Source organism: Hippocampus zosterae, chromosome 12 (genome assembly GCF_025434085.1).
Source record: "Hippocampus zosterae strain Florida chromosome 12, ASM2543408v3, whole genome shotgun sequence".
NCBI lineage: Eukaryota > Metazoa > Chordata > Actinopteri > Syngnathiformes > Syngnathidae > Hippocampus > Hippocampus zosterae.
Window position 1 is genome coordinate 16284714 of NC_067462.1, and position 23773 is coordinate 16308486.

General features: G+C 43.8%; 1 protein-coding gene across 3 annotated transcripts in view; it reads left to right on the forward strand.

Moving 5' to 3' along the window:
- Positions 1–15295, forward strand: part of mao (monoamine oxidase) — an 80810-nt gene extending 65515 nt beyond the window's left edge. For all 3 annotated transcript variants that reach the window (XM_052081785.1, XM_052081784.1, XM_052081783.1), the window contains 12 exons: positions 4697–4801; positions 4894–4985; positions 5254–5395; positions 6068–6217; positions 7423–7582; positions 7669–7765; positions 8844–8897; positions 8981–9038; positions 9920–10017; positions 10090–10201; positions 13203–13265; positions 13350–15295. In XM_052081785.1, coding sequence (XP_051937745.1) covers positions 4790–4801; positions 4894–4985; positions 5254–5395; positions 6068–6217; positions 7423–7582; positions 7669–7765; positions 8844–8897; positions 8981–9038; positions 9920–10017; positions 10090–10201; positions 13203–13265; positions 13350–13505 — 1194 coding nt within the window. In that variant the 5' untranslated portion in view covers positions 4697–4789 and the 3' untranslated portion in view covers positions 13506–15295. The remainder of the gene's footprint in view (positions 1–4696; positions 4802–4893; positions 4986–5253; positions 5396–6067; positions 6218–7422; positions 7583–7668; positions 7766–8843; positions 8898–8980; positions 9039–9919; positions 10018–10089; positions 10202–13202; positions 13266–13349) is intronic.
- Positions 15296–23773: the final 8478 nt, after the last annotated feature.

Below are 23773 nucleotides of genomic sequence, written 5' to 3' on the forward strand. Positions count from 1 at the left end.
ACGAGTAATCTACAAATAGAGGAGTTAGCACGAGAGATCAATGGCACGGTGAGGAATTCTCCGGCAGTGGGAGAACTGCCGGAGTCTCATTAATATAGGAGGGTAATCAGCCCGAAATTACGGACAGGTGCGCAGATGGCGGGTGAGAAAACCCGCCACCTGCTGGCGGACACGCGACGTGACAAAATGTCTTCATGAGTGTTGAGAAATAGTTCAAAAGTCCAGCCACTGACAAGAGCACAATTGTCATATAAAGTACTAAATAACGTTAGATAAAGTGGAAGACGTTTTGCAATCTTCTAAATGTGTTTTGTCATTAAATATATAACATAAGTAGAAAGCACATTTAAGATATATGGATCATTCCAGACCCGAAAGCACAAATTTGGCATCAAATCATAAGCATTAATTTTATTTTTGAGGGGGGGGGGGGGGGTTGCTGCTGTTTCAAGAAAAAAAACAGGCAATAAACTCAACTGTATCTATATATCACTTCAAAAGAACCACCGATGCATGCAAAGAGTTGTCAGCAAAAAATATTCAATCAAGGCAGTTAAAATAAAACGGTCACACATAAGCAGTAGAAAGCACAACACAATCAAACTAAACAAAGTTTCATGCTGAGTCAAAAGCGAAAAGAATAAAAATATGGTTTAAGACAGGGGTGGCAAACTCAATTTTGTCGGGGGCTGCATCGTACTTTTAGTTTCTTTCGGAGGGCCATTATCACTGTGAAACCAAATGAAATGTAGGAAGGCCTGTTCAAACGTTACAATTATTTTCAAGGAGAGATTGGGAACAAAAAGTTTTTTAAATGCATTTGTATCTATGATTTCATTGTTAAAATTGCTGAGTTTACATATTTCCTGTTCAAATACATGGGAGATACAGGAAGTGCAGCAGAAAGAAACCAAGCTCAGCTCAGCTTACGCAAACCCTCCACAAAATTCAGAAATATCACAGTTCAATAGTGCCATCTGTTGGTAATACTACTTGACTAAAACAGGAGGCTCTTGTCAAGTGCTTGGTCTGTCTCTCCTTGTGCCCCCAAAATTTGGAGTCCAATAAGGTTCTCTGAAACTGACTAAATTAAAACTCGAGGCCTGGTGGTCCAGTGATTTGCGCGTTGACCTCCAGCTCCTCCCTGTGTGGAGTTTGCATGTTCTCCCCGGGCCAGCGTGGGTTTTCTCCGGGTACTCAGGTTTCCACCCACATTCCAAAAAACATGCATGACAGACTAATTGAACACTCTAAATTGTGCTTGGTTGTGAGTGTCAGCGCAGATGGTTGTTCATCTCTGTGTGTCCTGCGATTGGCTGGCAACCGGTCCAAGGTGTCCCCCGCCTAGGGCCGGAAGACAGCTGAGATAGGCTCCAGCACCCCCGCGACTGTATGTGGTTAAAAGATGTTATGTGTAAAAGGAATGCAGACATCCCCTCCGTGAGCCGTCACCTTACCGTGGTGGAGGGGTTTGCGTGTTCCAATGATCCTAGGAGCCAAGTTGTCTGGGGCTTTATGCCCCTGGCAGGGTCACCCATGGCAAACAGGTTCTAGGTGAGGGGCCAGACAAAGCACGGCTCATAGACCCTAATGATGAATACAACAGATGGACCAAGGTTTCCCTTGCCCGGATGCGGGTCACCGGGGCCCCACTCTGGAGCCAGGCCTGGAGGTGGGGCTCGTTGGCAAGCGCCTGGTGGCCGGGCCTACACCCATGGGGCCCGGCCGGGCACAGCCCGAAGAGGCAACGTGGGTCCCCCTTCCCATGGGCTCACCACCCATGAGAGGGGCCAAAGGGGTCGGGTGCAATGTGAGCTGGGCGGCAGCCAAAGGCGGGGACCCTGGCGGTCCGATCCTCGGCTGCAGAAGCTAGCTCTTGGGACATGGAATGTCACCTCTCTGGCAGGGAAGCAGTGCACCACTAACACTGTGTACAGTGGGGATGGGGCGCTGCTGACTTTGACTCGGGACGTTGTGAACCGGTGGGCAGAGTACTTCGAAGACCTCCTCAACTCCACCAACACGTTTTCCTTGGAGGAAGCAGAGCCCGGGGACTCTGAGGTGGGCTCTCCTATCTCTGTGGCTGAAGTCACCGATGTGGTTAAAAAGCTCCTCGGTGGCAAGGCCCCAGGGGTGGATGAGATCCGCCCGGAGTTCCTCAAGGCTCTGGATGTTGTGGGGCTGTCCTGGTTGACACGTCTCTGCAACATCGCGTGGTCAACAGGGAGAGTGCCTCTGGATTGGCAGACCGGGGTGGTAGTCCCTCTTTTTAAAAAGGGGGACCGGAGGGTGTGTTCCAACTATAGAGGGATCACACTCCTCAGCCTCCCTGGTAAGGTCTATTCAGGGGTGCTGGAGAGGAGGGTCCGTCAGGAAGTCGAACCTCAGATTGAGGAGGAGCAGTGTGGTTTTCGTCCCGGCCGTGGAACAGTGGACCAGCTCTACACCCTTAGCAGAGTCCTCGAGGGTATGTGGGAATTCGCCCAACCAGTCTACATGTGTTTTGTGGACTCGGAGAAGGAGTTTGACCGTGTCCCTCGGGGAGTTCTGTGGGGGGTGCTTCGAGGGTATGGGGTACCGAACCCCCTGATACGGGCTGTTCGGTCACTATACCACCAATGTCAGAGTTTGGTTCGCATTGCCGGCAGTAAGTCGGAATCGTTTCCAGTGGGGGTAGGACTCCGCCAAGGCTGCCCTTTGTCACCGATTCTGTTCATAACCTTTATGGACAGAATCTCTAGGCGCAGCCGAAGTGTTGAGGGGGTCCGTTTTGGGGGCCTCAGTATTGCATCCCTGCTTTTTGCAGATGATGTGGTGCTGTTGGCTCCTTCAAACAGGGCTCTCCAACTCTCACTGGAGCGTTTCGCAGCCGAGTGTGAAGCGGTTGGGATGAAAATCAGCACCTCCAAATCTGAAACCATGGTCCTCAGTCGGAAAAGGGTGGAGTGCCCCCTCCGGGTCGGGGGGGAGATCTTGCCCCAAGTGGAGGAGTTTAAGTATCTTGGGGTCTTGTTCACGAGTGAGGGCAGGAGGGAGCGAGAGATCGACAGGCGGATCGGTGCAGCATCTGCTGTGATGCGGACGTTGTATCGGTCTGTCGTGGTGAAGAAGGAGCTGAGCCAAAGGGCGAAGCTCTCAATTTACCGGTCGATCTACGTTCCAACCCTCATCTATGGTCACGAGCTATGGGTCGTGACCGAAAGAACGAGATCCCGGATACAAGCGGCCGAAATGAGTTTTCTCCGCAGGGTGTCCGGGCTCTCCCTTAGAGATAAGGTGAGAAGCTCGGTCATCCGGGAGAGGCTCCGAGTCGAGCCGCTTCTCCTCCACATCGAGAGGAGCCAGATGAGGTGGCTTGGGCATCTGATTCGGATGCCTCCTGAGCGCCTCCCTGGTGAGGTGTTCCGGGCATGTCCCACCGGGAGGAGACCCCGAGGAAGACCCAGGACACGCTGGAGAGACTATGTCACCCAGCTGGCCTGGGAACGCCTCGGGATCCCCCTGGGAGAGCTGGAAGAAGTAGCTAGGGAGAGGGAAGTCTGGGCTTCCCTGCTAAAGCTGTTGCCCCCGCGACCCGGCCCCGGATAAGCGGTAGAAGATGGATGGATGGATGGATGGATGGAATGCAGACATAATTTAAAAATATATATTTAATGTCTGTCTACTATTTTAATGGCTAACATGCCAATGTGTTCGGCTCCTAAATGTTTAACCTGACTCTAATATTAATGCCTCAATAGCCATCAAAGCTTGTGGTCGAATTAACACAACATGTGAAATTGAAAAGCCTTCACCACCGCTCAGGTAAAGATAAACTCCAGCGTTTGGCAGTCGTGAAATTCAAACTTTCAATGTCACTTTTTGCATAATGTCTGTTTGAGCGTATACGTGTGCTTGCTTGCACATGTTTGTGTCCTTGCGTGCGTGTGTGCGTGCCATCCAGACAATCAATGATAAAACCAGTCTGGCGTGTTTAAGAGCACAGTACTGTTATCTAACAGTGTATTTATCCAAAGGTGAAGTTCATTCAAGTTCAAGGTCAATTGATATAACCTTCGGTACATTATGGCCACACCTTACTTAAACAGATGCATGCTTGCTGGGGAGCAGCTGTAATAATAGATGCTGTAATTCACACACACACACACACACACACATATAGGTTAAAGAGCAAACAAAACAGCAAATATACCGAGCTATGATTTGATAGTACAGTATTACAAAGGCAGTACTATGACAATGAGAGAGAGAGAGAGAGAGAGAGAGAGAGAGAGAGAGAGAGAGAGAGAGAGAGAGAGAGAGAGAGAGAGAGAGAGAGAGAGAGAGAGAGAGAGAGAGAGAGAGAGAGAGAGAGAGAGAGAGAGAGAGAGAGAGAGAGAGAGAGAGAGAGAGAGAGAGAGAGAGAGAGAGAGAGAGAGAGAGAGAGAGAGAGAGAGAGAGAGAGAGAGAGAGAGAGAGAGAGAGAGAGAGAGAGAGAGAGAGAGAGAGAGAGAGAGAGAGAGAGAGAGAGAGAGAGAGAGAGAGAGAGAGAGAGAGAGAGAGAGAGAGAGAGAGAGAGAGAGAGAGAGAGAGAGAGAGAGAGAGAGACTCAGGGTTGTATAATTTTTCTGGCAAGTAAAAGGACATTCTGCCTGCTGTTCGTAAAAATGTCAATGTAAGGTAAATCCCAAAATAAACTTTCCATTGCGTCCTTTAGGGAAAGTCTTCCACCTTCAAAGCTTCCTTCCCACCCTCGTGGAACCCAATTCTCCATTTGGACTTCAACACTCTGTTCAGGACCTTCGACGAGATGGGCAAGGAGGTAAACTATGGACGCACTCGTGTCATCTGCATGCTGTTCTGTTCTGGAGTCAATTTTGACCGAGGGTTCCTACTTTTTTGTTTTGCTTTCAGATCCCCAGAGAAGCCCCCTGGAAAGCCCCCCATGCTGAGGAATGGGACAAGATGAGCATGCAGCAGCTCATAGAGAAGATCTGCTGGACCAGGTAACACATCACTTGGTTACATTTGGATTTAAAGTCGAAATATAACTTAACAGACACTTTATTGACAATTAAATGTTGAGGCTTGGTTAAAAATAAGATTACAACATCTACAACCATCGTTAAAAAACAATATGATGGTAAATATTGTAAATCCTAAAACAAACAAAACAGTCACACACCTTACTTCAGTTAAGAAAAAGCCAATTGAGCACAGCTTACAGTTGCGCAGTTTTAATGCCAAATGCTCCTCCTTGTCTTGTGTTTGAAGTGCCACCCGTCGCTTCGCCACGCTGTTTGTCAACGTGAACGTGACCTCGGAACCCCACGAGGTGTCGGCCCTCTGGTTCCTGTGGTACATCAAGCAGGCAGGGGGAACCATGAGGATCTTCTCCACAACAAATGGAGGACAGGTATGATGCTTACCTTGTTAATATGTGCACTTTAACTGGCCTATGTGTACTGTATATACCGGTACTTTTGTGAACTCTGCCTGGTAACAAGCAGCTCTGCAATCGTCGAATCGGAGCACTTCTGTTGACCTATATTGTTAGGGGTGCTACAATTTCCTTTGATCGTAAATTGTGAATGATTTCTTTTGCTAGTCATTAAGTTACAAGCAGGGGCGTCTTTAGGTTTTGTGGACGGCTGTGGAGATGTAACCATCCGTCATCCATCCATCTATTTTCCTACCCACTTATCCTCAGAAGGGTCGCGAGCATGCTGGAGCCTATCCCAGCTGTCTTCGGGCAGTAGGCGGGGTACTCCCTGAGCTAGCTGCCAGCCAATCGCAGGACACACAAACAACCATTCACACTCACAATATATAGTATATATATAACTTGCTGTGCATATTTTTGGAACGTGAGAAGAAACCGGAGTACCCGGAGAATACCCACATGGGGAGAACAAGCAAACTTCACACAGGAAACCGGGATCACAACCATGACCTCTGCACTATGAGCCGGACCTGCTAACCAGTCGACCACCTTACTCCCCTGTATTGTTTTATTTCCAGTCGAGAACATTCCAACTTTATTCACAAACAAATACCAGGATATAATTGCTCTCGCTATCCCCTGCAGGAGAGGAAGTTTGTGGGCGGATCGAGTCAGATCAGCGAGTGCATGGCCAGGGAATTGGGCGATCGGGTCAAGCTGCAATCTCCGGTCTGCAGGATTGACCAGAGTGGCGACATGGTGCTGGTGGAGACAACGGATAAACAGACCTACATGGTAACAGAAAATTTCACACGTACTTCCAGGTGGCAAATACTGAGCTTTCTCGGATGGCACCACTAGGAAATAAATGTTTAGGTTATGTTGGCAGAGGCAACTTTGCCGTCAAAAGCAGTGTCTGGACTTACTGTAGCCCCCATGTTTACAGGGGCAAGACTCCCTTCCAATGTAACGGAAATCATTCACGTCAGGTTAGCCGAGCTGTAGGCACGAAGCTCAAAAGGAGTCGTTTTGCCATATTCCTATCTGTGGAGCCTATAGTGTACACGTTTCTCGACCATGCTATTTTTAGTGCAGTTCAGTTTTTTTTTTTTTTTGTCAATCCCTTATCTATGACACCTAATTGTAGCGAAGTGCTAAAGTAGTGTGTGTATGGGTTCCAAAACACTCTTTGTGAAAGAAAATATACCCCAGGACTCGTACTTCTTTTGGCGAGCGAGAACGTTTGGCCCCGTTTAATTTTCACCACACAAACTTTTTCCACCGTCTCTCGTCTGACGTCATCACTATGTATTCCATCCCTTTTAAAGCTTAAACTAACATCGTGGCTCATGAACATAATCAGATGCACACCATTATCCTCCCTTTGGTAAGTTTGAATAATCTTGAAAACCTTTTTTTTAAAACTCACACTGTTCTGTACTGGGTGTTTTTAGGCAATGAAAATAAGTACTTTAATGTAGCACCCAATGGGCTATTTGTTTCACAGCGAGGCAAACACTATAAGGGAGCATTAGGACTGCCGAAACTAAAACTGACATTATTTAGCCATTATTTTTCGCTCAAATAGCCCAGGAATGACAGCACCACCAAAAAAAAAAAAAAGTGGACATACGTTTGAGAGTGAGTCCCTTTTGAAGTGGTAAACTGCACCAACAGACAGTCGTCTATTTTCTGTATTTAGCCTCGTCACCCGGTTTTCACTGGATTAATTTGTATTTTTCTGAAGAGAACCTAAACCAGGGGTAGGGAACTCCAGTTCCTCAAGAGCCATATCCAGCCTGTTTTCAGTTCAGGTCAATGGTGGTCACTTCCTTTTGCCACCTGGAAGTTTCTCGTGGCCTATTTTTTTCCCAAACATTATAAAAATGACTGCACCGTGTATCTTTGCAGTCCTGACACAGAGAAATCTGAACTCCAAATGCAATAACCATCTGTTGCTCCGTGCTGCCATCTACATGTGTTTTTTTTAACCTCCTCAGGCCAAGCAAGTGATTTTGGCCATCCCTCCTGTTCTCAACCTCAAGATACACTTTAACCCCGAGCTGCCCCCGCTGAGGAACCAGCTAATCAATCGGGTCCCCATGGGCTCGGTCATCAAGTGCATGGTGTACTACAAAGAGAACTTCTGGAGGAAAAAGGGTGACTAAAACAAGAAGTGGAAGAACTTGTCATTTGCTTTGGATTTGCTTTTTTCCCCCCAATTTTATGAGGGTTGTCTTCTTCAGGTTTGTGTGGCAGCATGGTGATCGAGGACGAGGGGGCGCCCATTGGACTGACATTGGATGACACAAAACCTGATGGCAGTATGCCGGCCATTATGGGGTGAATGAACTGAAAATAATATTTGAATCAGAGATGGCTTCATGTGCCCCAAACTGTCATTTTGAGGCTGATTTAAAAAAAAAACATCTTTACTTTTTTTGAGCACGTCAGGTTTTTTTTTTATTTCCATTTTTTTAACCTATAAAAAACTTGCGCAATACGGATTATATTTTTATTTTATTTGACCTTTATTCAATTCAGATCAATTGACAACATTTTTTCATTCATAATGATCCCCTGGCCAAGAGGCAACATAAGAGGAAGTTACATAAAAGGGATAAGAGCAAAACAATAAAACCAACATCGTGTCACACATAAAACGGGGGAGAAAAAAATACATGGACATCATACACAATAAATACAGCGATGAACCTTGAATGTAAATGATTAAAAGCCAACAGGATTGACAGCCAATCTACCATTCTAAGCGAGGTTTTATAGCCGTCATTATTTCAGACCATGCAAGTCCACCTGCCATCGGCAGCGACAGCCAATCCGCGTAGAGAACATACTCCGTCAGACGCGGATGCAGCACAAGCTGAGTTTGAAAAAATCAACAGTGTTGAATACCCCACAAACCACAATGACATATTTTTTTTATTTTACCAATCACCACTTTTAGGAGCGTGAGCATGTGACACAGTTAAGTACGTTCTTGACGCCGATTGGCTGGCGTAGATGACAATAAACTGGGCTGGGCTGAAATAATGATGGAAGGATGACTGACTGCCTGACATGCCCGCAAGTGGTTATTAATAATAAGTTGTTTGAATATAATTGTATCAAAGGTAAATTTTCTGGCTATTCTTTGCAGTGTGCAACAAGTGTTCTCAAATAATGGTTTGTATTTATACATGCATTGTCCTTTATGGCTATGATGTTTCATTAAAAAAATCCCACCTGTTGCTGAATCCAACATTTAATATATAAAAAATAGAAAATATATTACTGATTTACATATTGGTCAACCTCAAAACAGTATGTTGGGACTATCCTTAACCCGGGTGCACTTGCACTTGAGTGTACAATTGAAGATTAAGGCTGATTTTAAGATCATGTTGTTGTTTTTTTCTGGCAGATTTATCCTGGCCCGCAAATGTAGAAGGTTCTGCGGCCTCACCAAAGAAGAGAGGTATTGTTCTCACAGGACAAAGGATTAACACAAATATGTATCAAACGTTCATTTCTATGCCTACAACGTTCTCTCATATTTAGATTCAAAAGGATCTGTGAGAGCTTCTCCAGAGTGCTGGGCACTGAAGAAGCTCTGAATGTGAGTTTGGAATCCCAAACACAAACAGGAATGCAATCTCTTACAGGCTATAAGAATAATAAGAATAAGAAAACCTTTATTCATCTCACAATTGAGAAATTCCCAATTTACAGCAACAAGTTATGAAAGGAAGAAAGTAGAAGAACAAAAAGCATAGGAGCTGCTGTAAAGGCAGCCACTCTCGCGGCGCCTTCTTGAAGTCATAATAACATAATAACAAAATAATACAACACAAAACATAAGACACAGACAGCCATTCAATCTTAATAACTTTTCTGCATACTCTTTGTTTTTGTAGTAGTTATAGATGAAAAAGGAGACTATGTAAACCCTATGGGCTTGATTTACTGAAGGTCTGCGCACACAAAAAGAGGCGCAATCTTGATTGCTTAGGTAAACGGTTGTGCATGTTAATCTGCGTACACCATGACGTTCGAATCAAAACAAAGCACCTGAGGAGTCAATGTCAGATATAAAGAACCCAAAATGAGTGAAACATTTCAAAACCAGTTGGGTAGATGAAACAGGGCAACATATTTTAGTGTGTCGTGTGACAGGAAGCAATTACCCCGGTACCTCGAATCTCATGGCCCTCTAAAATTTTGTCAGGGTTGATGCGCGTTTTGTCCCAATTTGTTATGGCTCTCATGGCAAGTTTGTGTATATGGTAGCCATTTAGTTCAATCATAGAGGATGTGACAGTTCAAGGGAAAGCCAACGCCCACATTTTTCTTATGGCATTCTTTTTGGCATGGATTTTGTAAGATTGCAAGCTAGTAAATCACAAAAAATATACCCACCAACAGCGCAGTCTGTTTAGAGTGAGAGTGAACACACACCTTTGGGTTCTTATTAAATCAGGCCATGAATGTGTGCACCAGGCGATCCACTACGAGGAAAAGAACTGGTGTGAAGAGGAGTACTCTGGAGGGTGCTACACTGCATACTTCCCCCCAGGCATTCTCACCCAGTTTGGAAAGTAAGTACAGTGGATGACCGAGCTGTGTCTATGGTGAACAGCGGTGAAACCCTCTTCGTGTCTTCCCCGCAGGGTGCTGAGAGAGCCGGTGGACAGGTTGTACTTTGCAGGCACCGAGACCTCCACTGAGTGGAGTGGCTACATGGAAGGCGCTGTGCAAGCTGGAGAGAGGGCAGCACGGGAGGTCAGAACACACACAACATATCAGATTATGTTGGAAAAAATGTCATACTGTATATATGTTTGGTTTATTTGTAGACAATTCAAGTGCTCTTGTGTGTAAAAACTGGCATGTCTTGATTTTAGCGTGTTTAGAAAGTTGGCCGGCGGCTCTGCGCCGTGCTTGACATTGTGGCGTATGGTGGGCGTTTGCTTTGACACACCCTCGGGGTACCTGATAATGTAGTGACTGAAAGTAGAGAAAACTCTACACCGACTGGAAGCAGGTCCCAGTATTTGCACAGGTTGTGAAACACGATTTTGACCCAAAGCTCATGACCGAAGGTAAGCTTATGAACGTAGATTGAATGGTAAATTGAGAGCTTTGCCTTTTCGGCTTTGTTCTTTCTTCACCACGACCGACAAACACAGATCCATCTGTCGATCTCATGCTGCATTATTCCCTCAGTGGTGAACAAAGACCCCAAAATAACTCCTCCGCTTGGGGCGGGCTCTCATCTCCAACCGTGGTCTTAGATTTGGAGGTGCTGATTCTCATCCCAACCGCTTCACCCTTGCCAGCATCCCCAAAACATATGTAGACTGGTTGACTGAAGTCTCATCCACCCTTGAGCGCCATACTGACTGTGCTGAGCTGGTCCACTGAAATGCTTGCCGGTCAACCAGAATTCCCTCAAGGCTGCCCGGAAGTCATTCTTCATGGCCTCACCCGTTTTGTCCCGATTTTTTTTTTTTTTTTGCCTCAGCGACCACTGACGCTGCTTTTCCATTAGTCTGCCGGTACCCCATCAGCTGCCTCTGATGTTTCACAGCCCAAAAAGGCTCGATAAGATTTGGGTAATGCCTCCACAGCAGGCATGACCAGCTGATGGCCGCAGCTCCCAACTGCTCCGAGATGGTGGCCTTTAGCTCCCTGCAAGTTTCTGGCAAACCTCTGCGCTACACTTTTATCAGTAATATAGGAAAAATGAGCGGAGTGAATATTTACTCTTAAGCGTCTCTAGGTGGTCCACAATGCTGCTTCTCGCCTCTTGACTGGTAAGAGGGAGCACATAACTCCTACTCTGGCATCTTTTCACTGGCTCCCGATTCAGAAGATTTTAGAGTTCTTTTTAAGATCATATTATTTGTTTTCAAAACTTTAAATGGCCTTGCGCCACCTTACCTCTCTGAGCTCATCCTCCCCTAAACACCTGCCCGGCGACTCAGGTCTGCAGATCAGACATTATTAGAACTACCAAGAACCAAGCGGAGGCTCAGAAGGGATCAAGCCTTTTCTGTTGCTGGTCCCTCTCTCTGGAATGACCTCCCACTGAATATTCGGCAAGCCTCCTCACTGCCCATCTTTAAAACTCTTCTCAAAACTCATTTGTATTCAATGGCATTTGACTCGGCATGACTCAGACTTGATCTTAGTTCCACTGTTTTGTGCTTTCTACCGTCTTCGTTATTAATTTATTGTTTTATTGTTGTATATTTGATATTTGCTCCATGTACAGCACTTTGTATACAGTGATGGTTGTTTTAAAGTGCTCTATAAATACAGTTGAGTTGAGTATATAAGAGGGAGAGATAGGCTAATGGTCGGATGGACCGACAGAGAGACAATAAACCCGATAAGAACATGCCATAACATTCCATAGCATACAATACAATACCGTCCAAAATGAACACTAAAATGGTCCAATACAATCTGATGCTATTTTTAAAAAGCCATAAAACACCATGCCATGCATTGACGCGATCTGTTATCTTGTAGTACAGTCTTCAACGTGTTTCTTTATGTGGAATATCAGGTGCCTATATTAATACTTCATTTCTAAATGTATTGTTGTTTTGTAACTTTGTGACTGACAGAAACCACGAGGCTCTTTACTGGGACTCATATTGTACTGTTAAAGGATGTCGATGGACAAGTTACTAATCCTAAATCTCAGTAAGACTTGACTGAATTTTCTGTCTTCTGGCTCATGCTGAGCACCCGGTGCCATGCTAACGTCAAGAGCATCATGCGATACCTTCCATATAACAAGGTTGGCTGGTACTCCCTCACTATCACCAGGGATCAGCTTGGCTTTGTTTGTCTGATTGGAAGGCTTCCGCCCCACCTTAATTCACTTTGATGCTGAAATACTGGAACCCGAAAGTCACTTGTGAATGCATACATGTCTCAGGTGTCCCTCACACATCCCGTAAAAGACCCCTTTCAAGTTTAGCGTGCCGCGTGCTTAGAGTACTTAATCAGCTTTGTTGAAATACGATTCCCTTGCTCCACAAATCTCTTTTTAAATCTTGTTTTAGTGATCTCTTTAAAAAATTAAAACTCATAAATGCCTTTTGATGTTGCATTTATTTTCCTGACCCTGATGCTGGGAGAGAGTGTCTCAAGTGTGCTGTTTGCATTTTGAATGAACACTTGTGTGAAGATTTATCACAATACAAATCTGTCCCAAATATTTTACTGTAAAAGGGAACAAAACTGTCTTGTCGTAAATATCACTGTCGGGATGGAGTGGTGCAATTGAATGATAGATGGTGTTGTGGTTGGTGGTTACCAACATTTACGGTAGATAGGTTAAAACTAGGACAGAACTATAGTATTTTATGTTATATTTTAAAGAATGCATTAGATATGACCTTACATTACGTTACTTTCTGTTTCATGATACAGTATTGCCATAGCTGACTGTTACCTATGTGATGTTACACACTGTGACCTTACCTTACGTTACATCACATGACCTGATGTTGAACTACCTCACATCATGTTGCCTTACATTCTGTCACCTTAAATTACATGACAAAATACAGTATGTTGCTTTACCTGACATTGCATTAGCGTAGCTGTAATAATTAAATGAAAATTACAAGTAAAATAAAGTAAATGTTGTTAAATTATGTTATATTAAAAAAATGAGAATAAGATGTTGATTCTTTTTTTTTTTTTTTTCTTTAAATAGCCCACTCCACGAATGGCGCAATAACCGCTATTTACTGTGCTTCAGATTTTGTGCACGATGGGAAAAATCCACCGCAGCCAGATCTGGCAGACAGAGCCTGAGTCAGAGGTGAGAAGAGCTTTTCGGGAATTTTACCACACATACTTAAGCGACAGGTGTGACTTTAGCCCTGCCTCTTCTCCATCCCAACAGGATGTGCCAGCGCTCCCCTTTATCACCACCTTCTGGGAGAGGAACTTGCCTTCAGTCGGCGGTCTGGTCAAGTTCGTGGCAGTGTCGGGCTTTCTTTCTGTCGCCACAGTGGCTGGCGTGGCCGCCTACAAGAAAGGCCTCATCCCTCGATATTAGATACCAGCGCTGCCGTCTCATCACCGCACTTGTGTACTTATGTGCTGAGCGCGACTTTCCACATGGAAAGAAGTGTGCTGACTGTTGATTTATAGCTACAATTTCTAAAACGATACATTTGTCAACCTGAATAGCTAAGCTACATGGATACCTCTTATTATAATCATGTCCATCCCTATACACACACACCATACAGTTCCAGCTATCCTCCATGCCTTTGCCAATTATGTGACTTTTTTTAACTGATCCTGCTCAGATGTGCGTATCTGAACTTTTGTTGCACTGTGTGGGCGTTTTTTGTATCGTGTGTGTGTGTGTGTGTGTACAAAGTGTACACTGGTGATTTTAGGTGCTGATTTACTGTGATGATGCAGCTACTGGGCCAGTGCAGATGGTAACGGTTAAAGCTTAGGTCTGTTATCCTTTTCTACCAATTGTCAAGATGTAGTCATGAAAATGGCTCGCTTTCGTCCATCCATTTTTCAATTGGAATTGTTGTCTTTAGGACCACAAGTGAGACATCCCAATTGATTTTGGGCAAGAGGCAGAGTAAACCCAAGACTGGTCGCTGACCAATTGTGGGGTCAAGCAATCATTATAGGAAAAAAAAAACCCTCACGGGATTAGTTAGCAAAGAAGAAAACAACAATACAGTCTGTTCCATACATGGATCTGTACATGGATGTGAATAGGAATTTCTTGCAGGGATTTATTGACATTTAAGATAAATATGAGGAGTATTTTTTTTCTTTTTTTGTCTGGTTGAGGAGAGTTTCAGTCGATGAATGTATTTCCTTAAGAATAATTGCGCAATTTTTTACTCAAAATGTATTTCTCCTGCATAAGTCATCTATTTTGATGGTCTACATACAGGCGCTCCTTATTGTATTGCTTCAATGTCATTTAAAGAATCGGACATCTTGTAATCACAAATGTAGCTTATGTATAAAAATTGAGGTTTTGGTTGTAATTGTCATCAATCCAAAATATGAATAAAGGATGGATTGTAGTCACTTGGAAAAACAGTAATTGTCAAAAAACAAACAAACACCTAACTCTTGTATCGTACAATTTGTGTGTGTGTTCATGTGCATGTGCGTTGGGGAATTCATACTGTTCTTGTCTCAAAGTATGATGTGTGTCTGTTTCACCAGTGTTGTTTGTTGTGCCATTATGGGAAAATTGTGGTGTTTCACAAATATTATTTTTGGATTCTCTTAAGTGCCTGTGTAAATGAAAATTCCACACACTGCTCCTTGCCCTCAGTTTAGGAACTGCTTTAATAATGCAGCCCTCCCGTAAAGGGGCCGTTGACAACTTTCAACTGAAAACTAAGAAAGAGTTTGCCATTTCAGGCTGTTTTTGTTGTTGTTTTCAGGTCCAAAATACGATCACCGGAAAAGCACATTTCTTCATAGAACACAGTGGAAGCTTTAGAAAATGCTGAAACTGCCTGAAAAAGCTGTTTTTTTTTTTTTTGTGTATGTTTTCTATTACTTTCCTGTAAAGTCTCTTTCTGTTTTAGCAATTTTGTACCTTCATAGGTGGTATCAGTCTGGTAAAAGAAACAGGACATTGTCTGTTAGCCCCATTCACACAGGTTGCAAATAAATAACTCAGACTACATTCTGTCATTGCGTAAAATGTTGCAAAAACGCAATGTTTTGACATTGCCGATGTTGTGTGAACATACCTTAAAAACACCCTTTTAGATGTACGTATTTGATTGCTGAAAAAAAAGTGGTGATATTTACAGGAAGAAAAAAAGTTAAATAAATCTTTTACGGCTTGCCTGTGCATACCTGTGCAATCCCTTTTTAAAATGAAGTTGTGCGTATGTGTGTGTGTGTGTCTGTGTGTGTGTATATATATATACATTGTTTGGTGTTTCAACATTTAATTAAATGTAGAGGAAAAAAGTTTTGATTAATGGTGTTTCTAACAAAAAATGTATACGGTATTTTGAAAATATTTACACCGAAATATACACACACACAAATATATTTTGTATATTGTTATTTTAGTAGTAGTCATACTACGACAGTACTAATACTAGGATTACTAGAATACTAGTATTGGAAAATACACAACAGGGGGTCCTCGGTTTACTGTGGAGTTCCGTTCCTGCAGCGGAAACGTAACCCTTAATGTGCACGAAAGTCAATACGCGTCGCAGTCGAATGCTTTAGCAATACATATTTGTCATCAAAAACCTTTTAGGCCACAAATACACGGCATCCAAAAGCAAAATATGAAGTTGGTGGTAACTTATCGTGTATCATACAAAGTTCTTCCGTTGGAAACGTCAAATGTCTGTCGTCAGGATTGCATTCAAGGTACTGTATACCAGGGGTGCCCATTAGGTCGATCCTGATCTACCGGTAGATCTAAGACAGTTCCCAAGTAGATCCGAGGCGTGTCGAGAAGGAAAAAAAACAACCATTTGAGTGTCTTTGTACATGTAATTAATATATTTTTTGTGTTAATATACACTGCATACTAATCATATTATCAGTCTCATTTTCACAAAAAAAATATTTTAAAAATAAAATAAAGCAGCTAAATCTTAAATTTACGGTGGCCCAGGGAAGCACTTTAAAACGGTACGTGTGAGCTACGATAGTTAACAGGCTGCAAAAGTGCGTCGCATGCCTCCGTTTCAGGCTGTTTCTCATCATGGCGCGCACGCGCGCGTGTGTGTATGTGTGTGTGTGTGTGCGTGTGTGTGCGTGTGCGCCGGTAAGAGTAGATCCCGGGAGGTTAGTTGATCGAAAAGTAGATCTTCGATCCAAAAAGTTTGGGCACCCCTGCTGTATACTCATGCTATGACTTTCTAAATAGAGTTTTAGTATTGACCACTAGAGGGCAGTTAATGGCCACTTTAAAAACTCATGGTACGCTTTGTTTAGAATTCAATTGGACCCTATATTGTGTTTTGCACGCGCTAAAACCAATAAAGGGGGTTTATTATAATAGTGAATGTCTGTTTTTAAAATGGCATTATCGAGCAATTTAACGTCTGTTGAAATTGAGGATGATGCGCCCAATGGTAAAACCACAAGTCCCAGAGTGTTTGCTCACGGAGCAGTTACGTAAACCTTACGTGTATTTATTTTCTCCAGAATCTGACTAATGCTAAAGATTTCAAACATTTTGCACGACATTTTTTATTCACAGCCAATATGAATGTATTTTATAAAAGTGCAGCTTATCACAATGCAAAAGTTTGACTGTGTGGCATTTGTGAGTAATTATGGAAATATCGTTTCATATTACTCTGAAAATAGCAGCACAGACCCAGTGTTTAGCACGTCTGCCTCACAGTTCTGAGGTTCGGGTTTGTATCTGTGCATGGGCTAATAAACACACCTATTTGCTCTTTTGTGCTCAGGCCAAAGCACTGTTTAATCTATATATATATTGCGCGTCGTCCCGCACGCGGTCTGTCCTTCCGTCTGTCCCTTTTCAAAACGTACCTACTTCACCGCGCCGCTGCACGCCGACACTGCGCCGCTCAGGCAGTGGCTCACTACGATCGCGCGGGCATCTTAGCGAAAAAATGTTGTCTACCCACAAGCATTGCAATGAAATTGTTAGTTATTTAGTAGAGCTATACATCTCTTTATTTTCGCGATAAGCAATGAAGATGAACAAAAAGTTGAACCAAGCAACAACACTTTTGTGGGCCGTAGGCCCACCTTACCAGCCTTCCGCATGAACTAGCTGATGAGCCGCCCGGAGGGCGGCGAACCACCACCTTACCAGCCTTCCGCAGGAACTAGCTGATGAGCCGCCCGGAGGGCGGCGAACCAGCTAGTACTGTATAAAAGTACTGCTTTGGCCCTATCTCATGCTACAGAACTCTATTAAAGGGATTTTCTTTTACGCTTTGCCAAGTTTGTCACCATCCTGTGGCATTAGAAAGATTTATAAACTAGTTTCCATTTCCTCACAGATTTTCTTCTTTGATTATTTCAAGACAGTGCTTGGTCCCTCCCTTCCTGTGTACACTCTATGTGACCTGTTGGCAAGCAGTTCTGGATGCAGGCCTATCCCACCTTTCACCTGAAGTCATCTGGGATAGTCTCCAGCTGACCCGTGATTTTAATAAGAACAAACCCTAGAGAAAATCGATATAGATGGATTATTCTTCAAAAAATGCATACAAATGTGGCCAAAGACATCTCCCACCAACTACACAGCTTTATCAATATACTTTCATGGCCACTGTATAGTCCTATTAATTCCCTGCACACATTCCTATTAATTTCCATGGAAAGTGTCAAATCCAAGCATCATCCCTACTCATCGGGTTTCTTCGGATCTCCTCTTATGTCTGTAGTAGGGGCTCTAATGAGTGTGGAGCAGCTTTTTAAATGCGGAGCAGGGATAAATGGTGTATGTGCAGAAGCTTTGCTACTTGACATATGGCACCTTAATTGCGCTGATCACTGCCATCTTAGAGCACAACGCCGCCGGCTCGTCCAATCACGGATTGACATGGCGCACTTAGTCAGCGCCGCCACTTTCTAATGCGCTGTGACATGTCAGGCTTGCTTGCTTTCACGTACACACACTCTCACACACACACACAATCACACCAGCCTCTTCTTATGAGACTGCAGCCCTGCTCCTGGCCTCAGTACACTTTGCTATTATATGAAATGTGACACTGTCTATTTACTTCCCAATCCTTCACGATGGGAATTGGATTCAGAGATGGCAACAGTATATGGTTGAAGGAGTGTGCAGGTGCCACCACCACCCAACTGCAACCATACTACCCAAGTGAAATGGGCTGGAAAATGTTCCAAGACTCAGAATATTTTTAAATCCATCGATCTATCCATGTTTTAGACCAGTGATTCCCAACCAAACACAATTGTCATAAAAAGAGGATACATATGTCAATTTGATACTTTTTGCCATCTAATATTCGAATTTGGGTGGATTTAGTTTGAAAAATGGTTTGATCCATCTCACTGACTGTGTGTGTGTTTGTGTGTGTGTGCGCGCGCGCGTTTGTACACCCAGATAGACAGACAGGTAGCCTCATGTAAATAAAATAAGATTACTTTTTGACAAACAAGAGCTAGAGTAGTTTCAGTTAAGACTGTTTGATCAAATGGTCTATCTTTCTAGAATCATTCAAGTTGGATCAATGTCTTAGTATGTCTTCATATAAAAATTGCTCAATTATCTGACTTTTGGCTGATGGTATCGAGACAGCAGGGAGAGGTTTTGAGTATTCAGTATATTATTTTATCATTTCTATGTCTTTCCTTGCATTCAAACTGTCAGTCTGTATTGTGGTTATTTTTCAAACTTACATGGCAGTTAATAATGCTTATAATGTCACTTAAAATAACGTGATGATGACAGATTAGCTCTGGAAGGGATGGATTAGTTTCACATTATTTGTTTTGTGAACACTTATTTTGAAATATCATCTAATGAGATGTTATCCAGCGCCCACGAACAATGTGTGTTTTACATTACAGGCTCCGCTGCGTAAGAAAGTGAGGCCAGACCGACATAAAATGTTGAGAGGTTAAAGGAGTGCGGAAGCATCAAGACCTTCGCTCAACGTTTTAGCAATAAATAAATAAAAGCTCTGTTGTAAGTAAAATACTTTGATTATCGTGCAAATGATCCGGCACCTTTAGTGCCCCCTGAAACGACACACAAGCAACTACTACAATTTTACATCTGCTAGTTTATGATAGCATTTGAGGTAGGCTATCCAAAAACCCAGCATTTCTTCATGTCGTGAGTTTTATGTAGTCGACTATAAATGGGTAAGGCCTCTATTTATACATTTAGGAAATAATAGGTGGTAAGCACCAAGTCCCCGTGATCTTAACATGGATAAGCAATGTCGGAAACAGATGCATGGGAAACTGTTAAACAATAACACTATTCGTCAATCTATTTTCTACAGTGACTGACTGCCTGTCCATGTGAGGGGTTGCAGGTCCTATCCTGGATGACGAGAGGCGCGTTACACACTGGACTGACCATCCGTCAAAGCACATTGAGTTTCCTTGTATATGAAATTAAATATAAACAACTGCCTTGCCTTCAATTAACCTAACATGCATTTTTTTTTAAATATGAGAGAAACCACAGAAAAGGGGAACCCCACACTGAGATTTGAAGCCCAAACTTAGAACTGTGGCACAGATGTGTGAACCAATACATGACCCAATACCTCTTGACTGTGGATCACAGTATTCTGCTGACTCGTTTGCAGCACTTGGTGGGCATTGGCGGGAGTGCTCTTGATTGGTTTAGGTCCTATCTAGCTGACAGGACCTTTTGTGTCAGCCTTGGCTGCTCTGAATCACGCACTGCTCCTCTGTCATGTGGTGTTCCACAGGGCTCAATTCTGGGGCCTCTGCTGTTCTCGCTGTATCTGCTCCCATTGGGTTCCATCTTAAGGAAACATGGTATTCCTTTCCACTGCTATGCAGATGACTGCCAGATCTATGTCCCACTGAGCAAGAAAGACACCTTCTCATTAAGGCCACTCCTATCCTGTCTGGAAGAAATCAAAACCTGGATGGCACAAAATTTCTTGAAGTTCAACGAAAAGAAGACAGAGGTGATATTGTTTGGCCCCAGTGGACCTTGTACATTCCATCCTGTAGACTTGGGCCCCCTATCTCCTTATCTGAAATCAAGGGTCTCAAACTTGGGACTTAAACTGGACAGTGATTTCAAACTCGATCGGCAAATTGGTGCCGTTGTTAAATCCAGCTTCTTTCACCTTAGACAGCTGGCCAAAATAAAACCTTTCCTCTCACATGAACACTTTGAGACAGTAATTCATGCCTTTGTCACATCCCGGCTCGATTACTGCAACGCCCTGTACTTTGGAGTCAGCCAGTCCTCCATCAAGCGCCTTCAGCTGGTACAGAATGCCGCTGCTCGCCTCTTGACTGGTACTCGTAAGAGGGAGCATATAACTCCTACTTTTGCATCCCTTCACTGGCTCCCCATTCATTTTAGAATTATTTTTAAGATCCTCCTCTTTGTTTTCAAATCTCTGAATAATCTCGCGCCACCTTACCTCTCTGAGCTCATACGCCCCTACACCCCTGCCCGGCGCCTCAGGTCTGTGGACCAGTCTTTGCTAGACGTACCAAGAACTAAACTGAGGCTCAGAGGGGATCGAGCCTTTTCTGTTGCTGGTCCATCTCTCTGGAATGACCTCCCACTGAACATTCGGCAAGCCTCCTCGCTGCCCATCTTTAAAGCCCTCCTCAAAACTCACTTGTATTCTTTGGCGTTTGACTCAGCATGACTTAGATTTGCTCTTGATTTTACTGCTTGGTGCTTTCTACCGCCTTATTACTTATTACTTATTACTGATTCGTCTTACTGTTTATTGTATATGTTAAATCGCTCCATGTACAGCACTTTGTATGCAGCGATGGCTGTTTGAAAGTGCTCTATAAATACTGTTGACTTGACTTGACTTGACTGGTACTCGTAAGAGGGACCACATAACCCCTGTTATACACCTGCCCGGCGCCTCAGGTCTGCGGACCAGACATTAGAAGTACCAAAAACTAAGAGGAGGCTCAGAGAGGATCGAGCCTTTTCCGTTGTAGGTCCCTCTCTTTGGAATGACCTCCCATTGAACATTCATCAAGCCCCCTCACTGCCCATCTTTAAAACTCATTTGTATTCTTTGGCATTTGACTCAGCATGACTCACACTTGATCTTAGTTTTACTGTTTTGAGCTTTCTACTGTCTTTGTTATTAATTTATTATTTTATTGTTGGATATCTGATATTTGCTCCATGTACAGCACTTTGTATACGGTGATGGCTGTTTTAAAGTGCTCTATAAATACAGTTGAGTTGAGTTGAGTGGAATTGAGAATACCTGACCACACTTCCACAAAAATGCCAGAGCGCTGATACTTTGAATTTTGTGTCTAATTTGTATCGTGATCAAGTTCATAACTCAATTTACTCATGTAAACGACCGATTTTCTGTGATTGGCTGGCAACCAGTTCAGGGTATCCCTGCCCACTGCCCGAAGACAGCTGGAATAGGCTCCAGCACGCCCACGACCCTTGTGAGGATAAGTGTATTAGAAAATGGATGGATGGATAAGATCAATTTTCTGAACTGAAATGCTATCAAGCCATTCAAGCCACCCCAAAGGAAATACAACCATGTGCAGTAAGGGTAGGCATGTGAGGCAGTGCCTCCCCTTGCTTGCCATTCTCTGCATGGAAAAAAAAGAATAATGATTACATTAAATTCTGTTCCATTTCAGTTCTTATCTGTGTTTTACATTGGTTTTCTTTTCCCCACAATAATTATTAATGATTAAAGTAGCTGAATGTGTGCTTAAAGATAGACATTTGACAATAAAGTTGTATCCAATCCATTAGATAGATAGATAGATAGATAGATAGATAGATAGATAGATAGATAGATAGATAGATAGATAGATAGATAGATAGATAGATAGATAGATAGATAGATAGATAGATAGATAGATAGATAGATAGATAGATAGATAGATAGATAGATAGATAGATAGATAGATAGATAGATAGATAGATAGATAGATAGATAGATAGATAGACAGACAGATAGATAGATAGATAGATAGATAGAGATTGGCTCATCTGTTGTTATATCAGTCTGTCTGTCTGTCTGTCTGTCTTCCACTGCAAGCCTCTCTGTCACTGTTATGGGGTGATAAATAACTGAAGTTAATTGCAAAGCCACCTGAGTCTGCAGTGGGAAGAAGCGCGGGCGGGAAGGATGGAGTTGAGAGAGAGGCTTTGCGAGTCTTAATCCCCAGAGAGTAGTGAGCGCGGTTTGTCAGGAAGTCAAGCCCTGGAACTCGAAATAGTACGCTACCCATCTAGTCAGGTAAATCGTTCTGTGGAGGAATGCAGGAAATGAGTGTGGGTATATAAGATAACCAGCAGTCACTGTCTTATTATCTCTGTAAAGGCCAGATATTTGATACTGCTCTTGTATTGGATCTCTTCAGATTGTGCAGGTCGGTCTGCCTGATGATATTGTCACGTTTCGGTTTTGCGGTCTGGCCAGCAGGTGGCATGAGCGGTCTTCCTAGCGCACCTGCTGGCAATCGGTAATCTATAGATGCACTATTTAAGGACTCCACCGTCCTACACCTGTTGTGGGAGTATTGTTTATGGCATTGCTATCCTCACTGTTCGTTGACTTAGTGGCTTTTGACCTCGTCGTGATTTCGCGTATAGTTCTCGGTACCAAGTTTTGTGTAAGTACTGTTTTATTTTGATGATCTGGCTTTTCGTGCGTGTACAAGGTGTTACATTGTTTTTCGTTCATAGTTTGCGGGCTTTACTTTCCTTTCTTAATCTTTTGTGCAAGCACCTTTTGTTATTCGTTTGGATTTACCTCCTGGTCCTCATTGTGGACCACCGCTTTATGTTCTCACCTTATTTTCGGTGCGATTAAGACATTAAATTGTCTTTACTTCGGAGACCTTGTTTCTGTCTACGTTTTTTGGATCCCCCCCAAACTCCGTTTATCCGAGTCCTTAACAGATATGTTTGCAAAATTTGTCATATATACAGTATACTGCTCAAAGAAAAATAAAGGGAGCACTTAAACAGCACACTGTAATTCCAAGTATTCCCTTTATTTTTTTACTGTTATAAAAACTTTGTTTGCAACAAGCAAAAATGGGTGAGTTATTATATCTACCGTATTTTCTGCACTCTAAGGCACACCTAAACACATTCAATTTTAGCACGTCCACCTCACAGTGCAGACGTCGTGGGTTCGAATTCGGCTCCGGCCTTCCTGTGTGGAGATTGCATGTTCTCCCCATGCCTGCGTGTTTTTTTTTTTTGGGGGGGGGGGGAGGTGGTGTTGCCAGGTACTCTGGTTTCCTCCCACATTCCAAAAATATGCGTGGTATGTTAGTTGAACACTCTCAATTGTTCCTAGCTCTCCCGGTGGCGGAGAGCGAGCCGGCCCGGCGGCGGAGAGCGGTTCGGCTCGGCGGCGGAGAGCGGGCCGGGCCGGGCCGGCGGCGGAGAGCGGGCCGGCTCGGCGGCCGAGTGCGGCCAGGCAGGAGGCCTCTTGGAGAGATTGAGAGATAAAAAAAATAGCGCCCGTTCAGTCTCAATGGCGGTGAGCGGGCTGGCTCGGCGGCGGGGAGCGGGCCGGCTCGGCGGCGGAGAGCGGGCCGGCTAGACGGCCGAGTGCGGCCAGGCAGGAGGCCTCTTGGACAGATTGAGAG